Below are 18,918 nucleotides of genomic sequence, written 5' to 3'. Positions count from 1 at the left end.
ATATCGGTAGCTGAAATCTGTAATAGTAATTTATATCAAGAAAAACCACTATCAGCCTGTTAAATAAGTACTACTTGCCATGGAAAGAATTTTTGTTTCCAAATCCAGCACTTTAATCTGATGATTATTTGTGTCTGCGACGTACATCAAGCGGCCATTTTCTTCCACACACAAACCCCCTGGTTCGTTAAAAGTTGACTGTGTGAAGCTGGAACCAATAACATTTCCTGCCTCTCCTGTGCCCGCCAGCGTAGCACAGTTCTTCATCTTGGGATCTACAACCTTAATCTAAGATAAACAAAAACACAAAAAAAACTTATCTGAAATAAAAGCCACCAGGATTTAGAAGTTCTGCATTATCTTACGCCCCACATTTTCAGAAGCCAGCGCTAACTCTGAGCACCTTGGCTACCAAGCCTGTGTCCTAGAAGCTCAGTTATCATACTTTACCAAATGACATCTCCCATATTCCCCCCCTCCACCATTCCCTGCCAGACTTTATTTCTTCCTTTGGACTTCATTCAGTGTTCTCTTTCATAATTTCTAAGGCACCCACTCCTCTGGTATAAAAAGTATGATGAATGGCTTGTTTTTCTAATGTTTGTTGCTGTTCCGGAAACATTTGCAAAATAATAAGAGCATAATAAAACTGGCAGGCTAACTTCTATATCATTTTTTCTCTAAAAATAGATGAGGGTTTTTTTCTTAAAGTAACAGCAAAAAAGTTTATTATGTTTTATACATTATCTGAAACAAAATTTCATTTGCCACATAAATTTCAATAAGCATTTAGTGTTATAAACTTCATTCTTCAAATTAAAACAAATTAATTCTCTTCTAATGAATTTGATCTACATACAGTTAACCTTCTAGACATGAAGGCTTATACAACATCACAGAAGAACACTTGTGCAAAACAATCTCAGAGTTTCACAGAGGGAACCCACAATATTTCTCAAAACTTGGGTAGCTTTTTTAAGGGAAAAGCAATTCCTCTGATTCTCCCAGTTTTATCAAACCTGCATCATTCCTTGCTAAGCACTCCTAGCTCATTTGCTCTAGTTCAGCATCATCCAAAGAAAGGGAAAAGGTCTTTAGTCTGAACTGTAACTTGGAACTTTAAATTCATCTTCCCCCAGGGACCATCATATCAACACAGCAGCGTGTGACAGCAAAACAATGGTAAAGAGGACCCACAAGGGAAGGAAGGAAAGAAAAAAAACCCACAAAAGAGCTCATATCGTTTGTTTCTTCAGCTTAACTGATCAAAGCACAATCTTTGTATGTTTCTAAAATAACTCCTTGTCGTAGAGACAACAGCAAAGCCTGTATATAACAAGCTACTACATGCTTACCTTATGATTATAGGAATCTGCCACATAGAGCAGTTTTCTCTTCTTGTCCCATGTCACTCCTAAGGGATGCTGCAGCTTTGCATTAATGCCCGCTCCATCCACATCACCAAAGGCAAACAAATTCTGAAAAAATATTTTATTAAATTAATACATTTGATTATTAATGTTGGCATGAATTTAAATGACTAATTAAATGGAAATTCGTTGATGTAAAAAATAAAAAGTCAAGACAACTTAAAAACAAGGATACTGAAAACTGGGAAGTGTGGATGCTAACCATGGAAATGGAAACTCTCACATGTAAATTATCAATATGAAACCAGCTGGCTTTAACGACCACACAATGCTGAATCAGATTGGCTGTTCTAAGAAATAAGTGAAGTAATTTGTTATCTGAGGAGCAACAACCTGCACTACAACCTGAGCATCACAACCGGCACACATTTGCATTCCAAGCAGTGAAGTTAAGAAATTGACGGCCACGGAAACTGATTTACCCTCTCACCCCAAAAGTGGTTCCTCCAGGTCAGGCTCGAGGAATATTAGTAGGGCAGTGTGGGGAAGTTTGAAGTGATTACCAATGGATCTCTCTCTCCTCCTACAAGGTGCTTCACCGCTCCGTCTTTCAGGGAGATGGTCCTCACGGTGCTGCTCTCGCTGTCTGCGACAAAGAGGCAGTTCCAGGGTTCCTCGGGAGCCAGCGAGAGACCCGAGGGCTGGGCAAAGCCCGCCTTGTGCGGGTACGCGTTGTTTCTGTTCTCCTCATTTCCGCTCCCAGCGAAACGCAGGCAGACCCCTTTCTTCAAATTGCTACAGAAAAATAGTCCCCCAGTTCAAGAATCCGTTTGAAATACTTCAGATGTCATGCATGAACAGAAGTTACAACACAAAGCACTTTACAGTTATAAAACCAACTATACTGCGGCACAAGGAATTAGTCAATGCCTTGGTGCTAACTTTTATTTCCCCTCAGTTTATCATTCATCACTAGATAATTCAGCAAATGCAATGAAAAATAACATTCAATTACATGAATGTACCCTACCAAGTTATCATTTTATAGCAAAAGTAGTATCTTCCATTTCATCGAACAGATGTGGGGAAAAAGCAGGCGGACTTTAAAGCACACCTGCCTTTTAAGTCTGAACAGAAGCAGCAAGCTTCAAGCTTAGTACAGCTTGAGAAAAATTATTTTTAACCTAATTTGATTACCTCTATCTTCAGGGTTTGAAAGCTGGCTATCAAAACAAACAGCAATTTCACATGTCTCTTATTACGGCTGCTTACCTTCCCTTTGGTAGTTTTCCACCTTCCAACATCAATGCCCACACCTGATGAGTGCCTGCCATTGCTATCCATAAAACATCGTCTTCCTGGGTCCCTGAAACTTTTAAAAATGGATGTATAAAAACAGATGACAAAAAAAAAAATCTTTGGGAATGTTTTATAAAACAAAGAAATCAACAAACCAACCCTGCCGTCCCCCCTACTCCAGCTCACCTTGTGCCACAGGGAAAAAAAAACCCAACCAAAACCAGAGAAAATGGAGGAAAGAATGTCTTTAATCTACCAAGAAGTCTGCTATTTTTCTTCTGTAGTCTTCCCAGAGATATAAAAATTGTGCTTTTAATATCCCTGCCTGATAAAGGCAATAATTCAAATGGGATTTGCTCTTTGTAACACTTTCTATTGGGTCCATGTTTCACTGGATTCATTACTGGCCAACAAACACGTACATATCTTTGCTAAGCATGGTTTTTGGGGGGGGTTGGTAGGTTTTTTTACTAAACTAGTGACAAAATTATATATTCCCAAAAAATTCTGTCAATTTGTATACACATTTTGAGAGAAATAATAATGGCAGTACCTTTGTTACATTATATAGAGTGTACATAATGTTTTTAAGACAAGGGTACCTGATGCTTGGGTGTCACGTAGACTGATGCTCTGCAGAGCAACAACTGCTGTTTATTCAAAGATTAAATGTGATGTGGGCAGTTACTACTTTCCCCCTGACCTAACCTCCAGTTTCTAAGTTGTACTCTCTAGGCACATGTACATGTGGTATCACAAATGTTCAAAGTATAACACTGCCATTCACTGCTAACTGCTAGCCAGTCAGCAGCAAAATACCTTCCAATTGCTCACAGAAACTTTTTATTCATATGAAATTATACAACACTATGCTGCTCGTAGCTGTTTCTGCAAACAATCTAATGGATACATCACCACACCACCACCCCCTTTTGGAGTTTCAGAAAAGAAAAGCAATTACATACAAAAAGCTTGCAAGCATTTTAAATGTGACAAGTTAGTCCAGTCTTCCTAAAATGAAATTACCACTCTTTCCCCAACTGAGATCCTGCTGTTGTTCTTCCAATGCTAAACCTTTCTTGCGTTACACACTGCAAGAGGGAAAAAATAGCATCCTTCTGTCTCCAGAGTCAATTTCCTCACGCTGTGAGCCCTCTTCAGAGTAGTACTGGTATGATTTTAATGCAGTTTATCTTCAGCCTTTTCTGTTTCTTGGATCAAAATACAAATTTCCAAGACTGTGAACAAAGGAGCTCTGCTGACCCTCTCCTGTACCCCACACCTCCATGTGGCTCCCTGGTTTGATGCAAACTCAAGCTCCAAGAATAAAAGACAAACTTCCAAAGTACCTAAAAGGTTTTAGTTGAGCAGGAAGGTTTGCAAAATGATTTGGAAAGCACACACTTTATGAGTCACCAGAGACGTTCCCAAAGTATTGGCTATGCCAAAAATATCCCAATAAACAAAACCAAAACCCTGCAGAATCACCTTTGATTAGAGCTTGTTTCTAAAAGATTTTAATTGAGAAAATGGCCTACAAATTCATTTCACTGCTTCCGGTATAGCACGTGTTCAACTTCAGGACTTTATGTTTCTGTGATGCATATCTTGCACTTTTCAGATGCTACTATTCTGAGTGCCCCAGAATGAACAATGCTAAAATCACAGGTGAATTCAGAAAGTGGGCTTTTTATCTTGCTATACTCTGCAGTTCATTCTGAGGGATCTCAAAAAGTGCTTTGTTAATTATTTAGTAATCACTTCATCCACCAATGAAATGAAGGACTAAGACTAGAACTGAGCACTTTAGAAAAATCTATTCTGTTCTTCATCTATCCAGTGCTGTAATTCCACCCACTGAAAACTCCCTCGTGACAGCTATACATTGAAAAATTGAAAAGGTTTCTTACTCTAATTCTGCACACTGAAAGGCTTATCAAATATGAGACACAGGAGAAAGGTATCAATATTAATTTCAAATTGTACTGAATATGTAAGATCAATACAGAGAAGAGATCCTTTCTTCAACTAGAGAGCAAGATAGGAAAAGTAAGAGCTCCATAACCATCATAAATTTTAATGCAACTTAAATATTTTCTACTGGATGGCAATTAGAAAGAAGAGAATGGATGCAAGCGTGGAAACAGGACAATCACATTGAACTGTGGAAAATATGTCAGAACTTTCATAAAAAATTTTAATCCAAAACCGGAACAGTAAAACCAATGCCTACAGTTGCACAGCTACGGTATTTTATCACACAATAGTCCTGAGGCTAGAGTTTAATGCTTTATGTTCTGAAAAAAAAGACAGAGAACCCACTTCTTTGAGGACAGAACAGTTTGAGGATGTGTCACCATTGTCATCCTTGTGCTGTTCTCACAGGAGAAAGGGGCCAGGGAGAACCAGCATGCTAAGATTATGGTAAACCCATCATTATCATAACTCCTTATCATCCTTGAATGGAAAGAACTTATTTTTAAAGAATTTATTGTAAAACAACATAAAAGAACAAAGCAATTATTTTACACTTATTCAATTAGGCACCACATTCCAACCTATCTTAAGCGGTTTTAAAAAAACAGTGTTGTTTCTCCTTTTTAGGGTATGCACTTTCTTATCTTTAGCACTGCCTGTATCAAAGCAAAGTATGGCTTGCAAATGTTGATATACTTATGATATAAAGATTCACTAATAATGTACTGAAGCTCTGAATGCACTGGCTTTCCATATTATATGATGTCTCCATGCTTTTCAAGTTCCTGAATCTGCCTCTGCTAAGTATCTGTGTTTTAAGAATTCGCAGTCCTGTTTGTACACATACTCAACTTTAAACAGTTCAGTAATACCGCTCACCCTTAACTGTGAGTCAGACTGAGCGCACAAAAAAGACTTTATTTTTGTACCAGTCAACAGCAGTATCTGTTTGAAGAGATTCCATTCCCAGGACTACCCACACTTCCAGCTTCCCTGCCTGGGGACTGCATGCTTACTTCCAGTCTGGGAATTGAAAGCCTGGGAATCAAAGTCACATTTTGTGGCTGGCACCACTGACATTTTCGAAAGAGCTTGAAGTTTGAAAACATTATTCCTGTCTATTAATTTTATTTTTAAAAAAAGAATAACAAGGAAAAAGTCTGTTGGTACACCCATTCTCTGCAAAAGCAGAGGCAAAAATGGCTACACAACATGCTCTCTGGTTTACAGACAGGCACGCTGCCTCCAAGTCTCCTCTTCACTTAAGTCAGTGGAAATTTAGCAAATTAAATCTAAATCTGACTACAACTACACAACTACAGAATCATTGTTCTTCTTCAGTGAGATCCAGATAGCACAGCCCCAAAGGAATGCTTTAGCACCCTAAGGCTGGACTGTTACAAGTACACATCATCCTTTTTGGAGAAGTAAAAATTAATTTTCTTCTTTTTTTTTCCACTCAACCTGGCACTCTGACATAGTGCTGCAACACGCAAACAGCATAACCCTTTATGAAACAAAATGCTTCTGGAATTTTCCTCCTTAGTTAACATACCTGCCTTCTCATCAAGGGAAATCCTTGGACATAGATACCAAGGGGGTATCATACAAGGGGAGATAAGTGAGCTAAAAATGATAACTATATTGAAATGTTTTCTCTTTCTTTCCCGAGTTTTCTAAGTCAGGCCTTCTGGCTGTAATGGCAGTAAATACTTTCAAAAAGCCCAAGGTAGAAATGCTAGCATTTGTTAACACTGAAGAACTAATTTAGATTATTTAGTGTTGGGATGCATCACTGTAACTATAGAAAAAGCTAAGTCTGGTTATGCATTTTATTCATTCCTACTGAAGCCCAGCAAATGCATACACTTGAAGGTACTTCAGCACCACAGTCTCCCCTAACCCTCAACATCCACATTCCATATTCAAAAGCACTTTCAGCATCAAATGAGAACAGTTAAAAACTGTGTCTCATTCTGCCCCCCCCGGCCCGACAAAGCCTCTGTACAGCTTGTTAGGGATGCTTATTTTCAGCTGCTCTGCATCTGGCATTTTTCATTAAAACCAGTATCTGATACCTGAACTAGTGTTTAGAGATCTCATTTGTAGTTGTAACTTCTTTATCATAAGCATACATTTAACTCACAGGGCAACACTGCAGGCTGTGGAACAAAGACAATGAGAAATCATCATTCCAGGTACAAATATCATAAACTTTTATACAGCGCATTTCAACTCATGGACTTCAAAACCTAACTAAATTTGACATCTGTTAAGATGGCAACTCTGCTAATCCAAATGCTTCTTTTTACTGCTGAAAGTAATCATCATCATCCATTTTGTCAAGCTGTAAAAAAGTCCAATTTACTAGAAAATTAGCCTGTCAAACTAAATTGTGTGGGATTACTGTTGGATATTCCAGTCACAACTCCTACTACAGCCTTACGTTAAGATTTTAGTCTTTGTATGTTTCTGTCAAAGGCTTGTTTATACCAAAATAATAATGTAAACAACTAATTTCTTGACCTGTTTCTATAGTGAACATATGAAATATTAGTAATTTTTGTTGCTATTATTATCAGCAATACCACAAACTCCTTAATCTCTTAGTTTTGGTTTGGAATACAGAATCTGAGTATTCAGTCATCAGTTTAACGGGGTTTCTGTAAAGATAAAGTCTGTTGGGCTGATCGTACAAAAAGCTACTAGTTCTGAAAGTTTATCCCTCCTCAGTTTTCTCTCAAATGTTTAAAGGAACAAAAAAAACCAGTTTAGGAGTAGGACTGAAAGCTGCTTAGAGGTGACAAAGCCCATAGAGAAAATACGTTCCAACATGTGAAAACTTCAGCTAAATCTATTTGTCCCTCCCTGTGATTCTGCCAACACTATGAAGCTGGTTGAACAACTCAGACAATATGCAGATGAAAACAATGTCCTTCTCAAGTCCTCTGAAGCAAGACTGGCTAATGACTTGCTTCACCACAGTCCTTCACTGGAACTTCTTGATGTCATATTTGTCATACGACTTTTTCTCCTTAAACAGGTCTTAAACAGGAATGAAATCCTGTAAATCGTCTTCTACTTCACCTTTATCTTTAATGAAGAATTTAATTTTCTTTGAAATTTCAAGTATTTTAAATAATTACCATTGACAAGTAAATTTAGGACCTAGTTCAAGAAGAGAAGGCAGAAAATGCCATTTTGTGTCAATGAGATCCCTAACATGATTTTCTGTGCTACTGAACTTGTATGATGGCAGATGCAGCCCAAAGCTGGCTGGGGTATCTCTGAGTTTGCACTTTGCGTAGGAAACCGCTATAGAGAGATGAGAAGGCATTTTGCATTCCAAGTAAATCTACATTGATACATCATGCAGTCATATGACATATGCAACATATGTTTAGAGCAATTCAAATTTTGAGTTGTCCAGAAAAATGATTCCTAATTACTTCCTGGTGCTTATAAAAGCAGCTCTTTTTATTTTCAGCTATTACCAAGGAAAACTCCTTTCCCAGGACAGCGAAGGCTAGAGCCTCAGTGCCAGAATGAGACCAGACTAGAAGAAAAAAGTGACATGTAGAAAGCATACTTTCAAGATATAGACAGTTCAGACATAAACAGTTCATATATGGTCTGAGCTCACCCAGGGAGTGCTAACAGCTTGCTGCTGAAGTGGTTATTGCTTTAGTTCTTTTGTAAAATTAGGGAAGAATCACCATGAGTAATTCAGAAAAAAAAAAAAAAGTGTTTCCTCTGGAATGCAGTGGTACTAAATAATCCTCTAGCAGAAACAGAGAAAAAAAATCTTACATACCTTTGCCTTTTAAGGTCTATAAAAATTGTACCAGTATGATAAGGTACTGTACTTTCATTTAAATAATATCTATGTAAAACCTACACTGACGTACAAATTTCCAACAAATTTACTGAAAGCACAGGTCAATACTGTACTTCAGAGTTTCCATAAATAGATTACAATCACGCAATTTAAGACCAGATTTTGGAATGTGAAGCACAGAGTTATGTCACCAAGCACAGGTCATTGTCCTGTTCCTTCCAGCAAGAATGCAGCTATCAAGAACATTTCGCGCTCAGATCAACTGTGCATTTAAGTATCACTTGCTTTCAACACTCACTGAATAAATATAGAAGGGGACAACAGAGGAAGCTAAAAAAGCACACAGTAATTTAATAATGTATTTTTAAACTGTTGGCCCTCCTCCTGTATTTCCTGCACAATCTATGTCAATGCAAATCTCAGCACCAACTTCAACAAAGGCAGAATTTAATCCATGGAGTTCATTCAGTAATTTTAAAAGGGGAAGGTAAAATACAAGCTCACTGGCCACAATTAAAGAAATAAAAAAGATGACAAGGAAGAATACTGTCTGCCTGAATCCGCCCCTTAAAGAGAGACATCTGTAACAACTTTCTTTTAAATAGTATTTCACCTAATGTCTTTGCCTCAGAGTTCAGCATCTGCATAAAACGGGGAAACAAAAGTCTATTATCTCATGGAAATACCATAAAGATGCTAAAAAGCCTGCTACTTTGTAGTATCTGTTCTGCATATTAACTTATCTGTGCCTGTATAAACATTTTTTCTCGATATTTTTAATTTCACAACAAACTATACATTAAAATTTTAAAACGCAAACAACGAAGTCTTTTAATCGATCAATACATACTCTTAACTGTATGCAGGAGTAATCTTAAAAAATATAAATGATAGAGAAAAAAAAATTCTCTTAAGAGGTAACCCTTTCCTTTGAGACTTGGAAAAAGGTCAGCACAAGTTGTTCAATACTATCTAGTGTACCACATAAACGTTTACACTTTTTTTCTCCCTTTCAGGTTGTGGATAGCATGGCTTTGGACATTAAAAGGAAACTCACAGAAGCATCACTTGTTTAAAAACTATAAAATCCATAAACCTGTCTTCTGAAAAGAAAAAATACCTCTTGCACACCGTTTACGATACAGAGATCGAAGGAAAATGGGAAAGGATGATGCTATTTCCCATATACCATGCCAGTTACACAAAAGTCAGACTTATGAATTTTGTGATGATGAGCCTAAGTTGTCGAAGCGTACATCACCTCCTGCAACTTGCACAGAGATAAATATAAACTTAGGTAAAGAATGGGCACTGTTGTGTGGATGTGAACAAAAGCAATTTTTGAAACTCTCGTCAATTACTTCATCCATCCAAACGCCTAAGCAGACACTGGCACCCTGATTTAATAGACTGCCAACAGGGTACGTAGCTGTAGGATTACAAACTGAGAATCACCAACAGAAGGCGAGTGAAGATCTCCTGCCCAGCTGTGCTTTGCATGCAGTTACTGAATCACAAATGCATCTTTACGACCTACCGGGCTGTAACAGAAGATCCAACAAGACTCAAGCAATTTGCAGTAAGAGTACAACTTTGAGGAACATCCTTGCAGTCCTGACAAACTATTGTGATGTCTGGCAACAAACTTAAGTCAGTGCAGCTGATGACAGTATCTACACCATAGGACAAATGCACTGCAGACTACGAGACACAGTCCTGGTTCCTCGGGCTCTGGGACAGACTCCCGGTAGCATTCTGCTCAATATATCCCTCTGTTTTGTCAACTCGCTCTGGTTAAATTTATCTAAAGAGTTTTATACAGCTATTACAGTAATTTAATTTTTTCCTAGCTTACTTTACTCACAGAAAACCATACAAAAAATTTTAAAAAGGAACTGAAAGCAATGCCCTCCATCCCCTCATTTTATCTATTTGGCCTTACTACCCTCTCAAAGAAGGAATTAAATTGATTCGAACTCTTCTTAACTGACAGGTTCTATTATATTTTGTCGGCATCTAGATAGACAACTGACTGGTAGGTTCTAAGGGTGTATGAAAAAAAAATCTATACTGGTCTGAACACAGTGCATTCAGATCTGCTTTTTATGTAAACACTTATAAAAATTCAGTGTTGAACAGTGCAGATGACTAATCCTCTACAGGTGAGTAATTCAATGATTATGTTCATGCTGATAACAACCATATCAATTAACATTTAACAAGCAGAACTCTCAAAATTAAAAGGATCAACCCATATACAGCTACTGGCAGAAACAGAAATCATGAAAAATGATAAGTAAAATTATAGGATATTTTGAATACTCCTGTTAACCAGCTTAAATTTCTGAAGCACTGATGAGTTATTCGTCTCCTCCTTTGCTGACCTGCGAAACAGCTCTGCGGTAACATCCCAGGGAGATCAGCTTGCTGGTTCAAAATACCTTGAAAACTATATCCCCCCTGTAGACTGTCACACAACAGTCTACTGGTTCACAAGAGGAAAATCAGATTGGATAAAATTCAGAAAAACTCATGCCTTGATAAATAGCAACCCACATCCAGTGAGATTCTCTTTCAGGTGCTCCTCCTTTCTCTTCCAAGTAGGGTTCCCTATGCTTAACACACATTGTAAGGGTCAGTGACAAAGCCTTTCAAAAAGGTGCCTTTTCTTTTTTCCTTTTTTTTTTTTTTTTTGTAGGTGTTGTAACCTGAGTTATAGAACAATAAAAAATACCAGGTTATCTGAGGAACGCTTAATTATGGCATCCCAGGGATTCCTGACGATGAGAGTACAGTTAGGAAATGCGGATGCCAGAGTGTAAATAATGTAGGGATTCCTTGTAAGGGAAAAATTTGCATCTGTCTGAGAATTATATCATAACCATACACTTCCCTAAGAAGAGTGAAGGTTGAGAGCAAGTTGCAGCATAGTCCAGCACATGTATAAAACAATTCTTAATATAAATCACATTTTGAACTCTCAGTTTTTTCCCAGTAAAACACCTTTATGCTGTGGTACCCAACAAGAGAGGACTAAAGATGTTTTGTGGTAGAGAGGATAAGCATTTGGTTTGTAGTAAATCAAAACCGTGTAGTTTGAAGTCCCATGTAGTTTTGTATTCATGACTAGAATGTGAATACAAATTTACTGAAACATAAATGCTGTCAAATGCATGTGAACTCTAGGTAAATGTTTGGCATTGTTTTTTCACCGGATTCCCACCATAGACTTAGCAAGTTTCTTCTTGTGCTATTAAACAATTGTCTGTCAGTCACGAAAAGTGCTTCATTTTTTCCGGAAATGTTGCAGAGTCCATTCCTGCAGATATGATCTATTCATTTAATTGCCCTGGCTTCTGGTAGGGCTAATTTGAGACTCCCAAGGAACTACTCAGGGCACATAATTAATAGCATATGATGACGGGTCCTTTTTTTTTTTTCTTTTTTTTTTTTTTTTTTGTAGACGACATGTTACCAAAAGCATTACATCTGAAAATTGACACCAGTTGCTTATGCTCCCTTAAACTTAATTTGAGTGTGTTTTGCTCCCTTGTAACTGACCCAACATTATATCAAATGCTTCCAGGTCAGTAAAATGTTCTAATTTATTAATCTTGCAAAGCACCTCTGCTTAAAGATATCAGATTTAAATTGTGCTACTTCCCCAAACCATTCATCTACAGATTCAAGAAACTGCAATACTGGAAGTCACTATTTACACCTGCAATACTGACCTAAGGGTTTTATGCCACATTAAAGTGTTGTTCTGACTGAAACAGTCAGAAGAAACTGGCATCTGCAACTTCTAACCTATATAGAAATGGAAAAATGAGAAAATAGAATATGAACTCACAGTTAATAACAGTTGAAAACACTGCAGTTATGTGATATCAGGCTCAGATATGTATTAAGTGAATCAGGAAAGAAAGCTACTTAAATCCTCAGAAGATGATTCTTCCATCCTATTACGCACAGATTTAATTTTTACCCCCTGACGCTTGCAAGGGTTTTTTTCTGAGTTATTCCTTTCCTATCTGATTGACTCTATCATGATCTTGAGTCTAATGATTTTATGTCACCTAAACAGGAATAAACATAGGCCCCAACTAAAATATTTTTATTTCCTAAACTCAAATATTTACAAGTGGTCAAACATGTCTGTGTAGTCAAGGAAAGGAACTTCTAGACAATGCCCACTTCCTGTGAAATGTAGATGCTTCTTAAGTGATCCTGGCATAAAGCACCAGCCCAACAAAAGCAATCACAACTTCCTGCTGTATTGGGTCCCAGTAACTATATAACTTGCTACAAAAGAATTTTTCTTCACATCAAATAACAGTTCACATTTTTTCAGGATCCAAAGCAGAACTGCAGGGATCACTTGCAAATGAAACCACTTGTTTAAAGACTCAGTTGTAAAGTACGTCTTTACTTTTTCACATTTTAGATTATTACCAAAACAGGAAAGCATTTAGCAAACAGTCATGTATATGTAAACATGAGATGTTAAAAGCTCAACTGATACAATACTTGAATTTCCGAAGACCACATCCCACGGAGAGCTGATAGGCTGTTCTTCTCCTTTTGCTCCACCTTCCTTATCAACACCTTGTATCCCAATGCCTGCTACAGTGCTCACCATCTCTAATTCCAGGTCAATCTACAACAAGCAAAATTATACACACTGAATGTACAGCACTTACTTCACTGAAGTTAACTTGAGCTAGATGTCAAAACCAGATAGTTTTTGCTAAGAAATAAAAAAAATCCCGACCTGATAAATTTCAGGTATTTGTTTATGTAGGAAAATAAATAATTTTACCACAATGCTTCCAGATGTGGGGGCAGGGGGAAAAAGGGGGAAGCAGCGGGCAGCGGGAAACCCATGTCCCTGGAATTCTCTTCCATATGGAGCAAAATTAACACTGCTCCAAGGTTTGCTCAGCAGTTGTAGAAGCAAGCATAAGCATTTTCTAGAGAAATACCCTATTTCATTTCTGCAACCTAAACACCTTTATTTTTCCTTCGCCTTTTGCTTATTTTCTAAGTGACTTCCCTCTCATGAACTTATTGTGACGATCATGTAAAAAGGGAGCCTTTTGTGCCCAGCATTTTCTAACTTTCGTACCAGTAAATGCATTCTTTCTGCAAGGCACGTGCCCTGCACAAACATTTGAAAGCACATCCTGTAGCTGTTGTATTATTTTAATTCTTGGGTACCCTCATGGCACATTGAGATAACAGGGAACAGCTAATTAACATGAAAGAAGCAGTATGATCCAGATCTTCAGATGTCTCTGTGCTGTCTTTGCTACCTGCACCACTTCCTGTGATCACCAAGATACAGTGATGAATATTAGTGGGATGAGGACCCTGGAGAAAGCTACAAATTTTTAGTAACTATGTCTCTTTACCTTGGTCCTTTCCAGAATAAAACCTGGTAGCCAGCTACAAGGAATACAGTGCAGAGAGTTTGTGGACCAGTGTTTTGAAATGAAACACAAAATAAACCTACTTAACAGTACAAAGGCACCCAAAACTGAGTAAGGATGTACCTGCTGTCATCATGAGTCAGACCTGTTGGTGAGGATCTGAGTCCAAGATTTTCTGAGATGCATAAAATACTTTTAATAATAAGGTAATTTTCTATTGTTTCAACAAAAACTGAGTATTCTAAACTTGACCTAACCAAATATAAGATCCGATGACAATATATATAAAGAGTAACACACTACAACTTAAATCCTTGCAAGCGTTTAATCACAAAAATCCATATTCAGGCAATTCTGAAATTAAAACCGTTAACTGTATTTTAGGGACCAGCTAACAATAGTTTAGATATTCACTGAACCATTGTAATACAATCACTTTAGATAAGAATCTGATACTACTGGAAATGAAACAAAAACATTTTTTGCTTCCAGTACTAAGAATAGATGTTTCTCACAAGAGAAAGTAAGAGTCACTAGGAAAAAAAAAAATAGAAATCAGTTATGCTAGAACAAGTAGCGCATATCATCTTCGTTTGAAAGGAAGCACAAAACTATTTGTTGCCCTTCAAGTAACAAACTGCACAAAGCATTTATTTATATGATATTGGACCAAATTTCCTTCCTGATGTTGAGGGTATTCAAAGAGTAAATAACTTGCTGTAGATTTTCATCTAAGTAGAAGAAGGTATAAGAGATTAAATTTTGGACTTCCTTATGGAAAACTTACCTTTCTAATTAGGTGATTTTCTGTATCAGCTACATAAATAACATTATTTTTTATAGCGATCCCTTGTGGTGAGTTGAAAGCTGCCTCTGAAAATCTTCCATCTCTCCTTCCACTGTTTGGACCTATAAATAAAACCAAGCAAACTCAAAAGTAATTCAGGAAAAAAATCTTAAAAATAAAGTGCATACATTTAAATCTGTAAGAGAATTGCATATGCTAAGAGATGCTTTCATAGCACCTTGTATGGTTTATATTATTAATATTTTGTGTAGTCTCATTTTGGTGATTGTGCTATGTAATTACAATAGCCTGGTGCTGCTCAGTTTTGAACTCGTTCTCCACAAATTCTTGGCTCCTTTGAGCTCATCTTCCAAAGAGAAGTCTTAATAGGGGCAAAATTGCTCCTTCTCCCTTGCACTAAAGGACCACAGTAACAAAAGAAGAAATAAAAAATTACACCTTCTTTTATTCTCGACTACATCAAAGCAAGCCAACAGGAAAAACTCAAAGTTCCAAAATCAACTCCATTTCAATGGTTTAGATCATGGTGTAATCAAAACTGAAAGTAATATTTGATTAGTAGCACTTTCTCATTAATAATAATAATTAGGAAAAAGATGACATGGAACTAATTACACAGAAGAACAGTGAGAATGATGGAGTGACAGTCTTCTGCACTGAAAAGTCAAGAAACAGAAAGGAACATGACCTGAATGTAACAGTATGAAGGTAAGCATCGTGTTTCAGAGGGAGTAACATTTAAAGTGCATTAGCAGTATGTGTCAGCAGAAGACATTTAGACAGGAGTTATGTGTACATCATGATTTATGATGCAAATATAGCCATTTCAACCTTTCTGCATGCTCACATTTATTACCGTATTATCAACCTCATTACATTATTTTCTGCACACTGAATCATTTAACTGAGTCACTGAAATACACACACTTTTACAACCTACTGCCAGAAGACAATTTAGACCTTAACAGACATGAAACACTGAGGTGCTGGTGTGTCGGGTACCAGTAGTCCCCTTTGGTAAGCGTTAGGGTGCACACCCCCAGGGCAGGGAATAGCACAGAGTGCCTGAGGAAGGAGGGCTACGAGTCCAGAGGTGAGGACACTTCCCTCTGAATTGCTGTTTAATTACTACCCCAGAAGACTAAAGGGCACCTTATCAGCAGAGACTTTGTCTCACATACCAAAGAGAGTTCGATATAATAGAATTTTGTCATAAGAAATCCTGTTTGTACTCCCATAAGAGAGGGGTATTAAGACTAATGCCTTTATCAGGTTCAGTTGGATAGATAGTCCATCTAATGCCCTCTTCAAATAGCAAGAGATTTTCTTCCTTTCTCTCACAAGCAGTGCCACTGGTATTTTGATGAGGTTTGCAGGATCCTGCCACGGGACAGGGATTACTAAATACCAGACAAAGAAATACAGGACACATCAGCATACAGTTCCTGATTCTGAGACAGAAATGAACCATTCTTTTCAGTGATTTGGGGATTCACCCACTTCCTAAATCTGTCTATTATGGCTGCTCACAGCCAGAATGTCCTAACAGCTATATTCTTGGTGAATTAAGATTTGACCACTGTAACAGATTAAAAAAAAGAACAAGTCTGAATGTTTCATTATGAAAGAGTAAAGCATACAAACAGTGTGCAAGCTTAACTACATTTTCTGGATTTGCAATGTAAAGTAAATATTAATTTTACAAAAGCAGTTAAAGGGAATGGTTTTATAAAGCAACAATGTTACTTACATAAACTTTGTAACAAATGTAACTAAATTTAAAATACTTTCAGTGTTTTGATTATCTGTTACACCTCAATTTTGGTGAGAGCACAGGCCTTTTCATCTATATTGAGGTAACTTCATTTTCAGGTGCTTATGCATTAGTGCAATGCCACTGTTCTTAATAATTCTCCTCTTCTCTAGAACCACAAAGGGGATCCTACAGAGGAATGCTCTTGATTTAAAAAACAAACAATAACCACCAAACAAAAAACCCATCCCAAAAACCTCCCCACACACCACCACCATCACAATCCAACATTAATTTTTTCTATTGGAAAGTAAGGCATTATTGTCTCTATTCTTCTTCTTGTTTGCTGCTGGATGTAGATACATGTCACCATGTCACTTAGATCTAAACCTATCTGCAACTCTTTCAGAAGAATACAGAATGTATTTTTTATAATTCGTATTAAACTTCACCAAAAAACCCACTTTGTCAATGGAATACAGAAAGAAGAAATCAGACTTCTCAAAAAGTTGCATTCACAGAGTTTCCCACTGATGGTACTATGCTATATCTCTGCATATCCTGTAAAAATTTTTGGTGATGCTTATAAGTTGCTCAGTCCTCTGAGAAAAGAATCAACCCAGTGGGTCCAGTGAACATACTCTACTCCTAAACTAAAATTACTATAATAAATTTATATACTCTTACCTCCAATGATGTGTAGAATTTCTCCATTTTTTCGAGTAACCAAAATCCTGTGATGTCCAGTGTCTGCTATGACCAGCCTTTCTCCTGAACTATCTAAGGTCACTTTGCCAGGAAACAGCAGGGGAGAAGGCGGGAGGGAGTCTCTGTAGAGCTTTATTCCAATGCTGTTATCTTTGATTTGTCCTCTCTCCTTGTAGAATTTCAATGTTATAGAAGTAAATAAAAACAACTTCTCTCTGTGTCCCTCCCCAACAAGCGAAAACAGCATGTTTCCACGAGGCCCAAGAATGACCAGAGTTGGCCAGCAGGACACTTCTAGTTCATGCCACAGTGTTGCCTCTGCATCGTTCACTACAGGGTGGACAATATTATACCTCAGAATGGCACTTTTAATGTTATCCAGAACTTTTTCATTGGGGAATTTCGCTGAATGGACACCAACAATAACAAGACCATCTGAAAGGAAAAATAAAGTCGTGGATTGAAACACATTTGCATTTTAATAAATTGAAAAAAAAAGTTAAAACGAAGCACAGTTATTCACAATGTGACTGGTTGCTTTCCACAATGAAAGAGGATTCGACCAAACAAAAAGCAGTTATGTCTCAGTAGGAACATAGATAGCTAGGTATACAAAATACTGAAACTCAGAAATAATATTTCAGTAAAATTACTGAACTTTAGGACTGTTACTTCCCCAGCTGGTTGACATTTAATATGTCATAAAGTGTTCTTAGCTACTCAACCTCCACATAACAGGGTAGAAAATACTTTCAAAATAATTATGGGTAAGTTGCAACAGTTGAACTGATACTTTGTGATTTTTTTTTTGAGATGTTTATGATACCTCTTTGTCTTTTAATTCCTGTACAGAACTACATTGTTTTAGAAAATGAATTCTTTTCCACAGTTAACTAGGAATCACAAATGTAACACTGAACTCTGGAAGTCCAGGGCTACCTTGGCATATCTAACTCTAGAAAAACAGTAAAAAAAATATGTATAAGCTTCTGAAATTAATACAGTATTCTGTACTTCAAATCAAAATGGCACCATTGACAACAGGCAACAAAATAACAAATAGCACTTCTTACAAACCAGGCAGGCTTGAACCCTTTTCCTTAAAAATAAGAAAAAAAAAAAGATTAAAAAAAGGGGTAGGTGAGGATTAAATCACTGATTTTTACCCCTCCCCTTAAAATGTTTAACTTAATTTTTGTATCTGGTTAATAAAGACAACGAAGAGTTTAGGGTTTCCCATGCAAGGGTAACTGCACTTGAAACCCTAGTATGGCTCAGACTTCAGCTGCTTGACCCTTATGATAAGAAATAATTGTACTTCCACCCCATGCAGACAATTATGGAAGCAGCTGAAGTCAGTATTTCATTGCGACAACAGGAAAGGGTAAAGTGTTGCACAATAAAAGACTTAGTCGAATATAACAATTTCACAGATAAGAGAATTCAAGCATCACTATAAAACTGATACAATCTTTACAAATCCTCTAGGCACAGCACATTGCAGCATCAGACAGCTGAAGTTGCAGTATCATTAACTGCTGAACTCCAAACAGCAGGCCAAACATTTTAACTGTAATAGCATCAGCAGCAGCACTTATATTTGTTCTTCAAAAACACCTTAAAGCTAGAAAGACAATTCTGTACTGAATACCTGAACAGCACAAGTAAGTTATAATATCCCCTCATGAAGAAAACTCTTGTGGAAATTGATGGATGCTATATTGAAATACAAG

The 18,918-nt window shown here is 37.2% G+C and overlaps 1 protein-coding gene across 1 annotated transcript in view; it reads right to left on the bottom strand.

Moving 5' to 3' along the window:
- Positions 1–18,918, bottom strand: part of NHLRC2 (NHL repeat containing 2) — a 34,602-nt gene that overhangs the window by 9,574 nt on the left and 6,110 nt on the right. Inside the window, exons 3-9 of the mRNA XM_014959060.1 lie at positions 17,165–17,620; positions 14,704–14,825; positions 13,015–13,144; positions 2,643–2,742; positions 1,934–2,165; positions 1,356–1,478; positions 79–288 (exon numbers count right to left, since the gene is read on the bottom strand). Of these exons, the coding sequence (XP_014814546.1) occupies positions 79–288; positions 1,356–1,478; positions 1,934–2,165; positions 2,643–2,742; positions 13,015–13,144; positions 14,704–14,825; positions 17,165–17,620 (1,373 nt within the window). The remainder of the gene's footprint in view (positions 1–78; positions 289–1,355; positions 1,479–1,933; positions 2,166–2,642; positions 2,743–13,014; positions 13,145–14,703; positions 14,826–17,164; positions 17,621–18,918) is intronic.

This window comes from Calidris pugnax, unplaced genomic scaffold, assembly GCF_001431845.1.
Source record: "Calidris pugnax isolate Ruff unplaced genomic scaffold, ASM143184v1 scaffold4, whole genome shotgun sequence".
Classification (NCBI taxonomy): domain Eukaryota; kingdom Metazoa; phylum Chordata; class Aves; order Charadriiformes; family Scolopacidae; genus Calidris; species Calidris pugnax.
The sequence above is the reverse complement of the archived record's forward strand: the minus strand, read 5'-3'. Positions and strand labels throughout refer to the sequence as shown.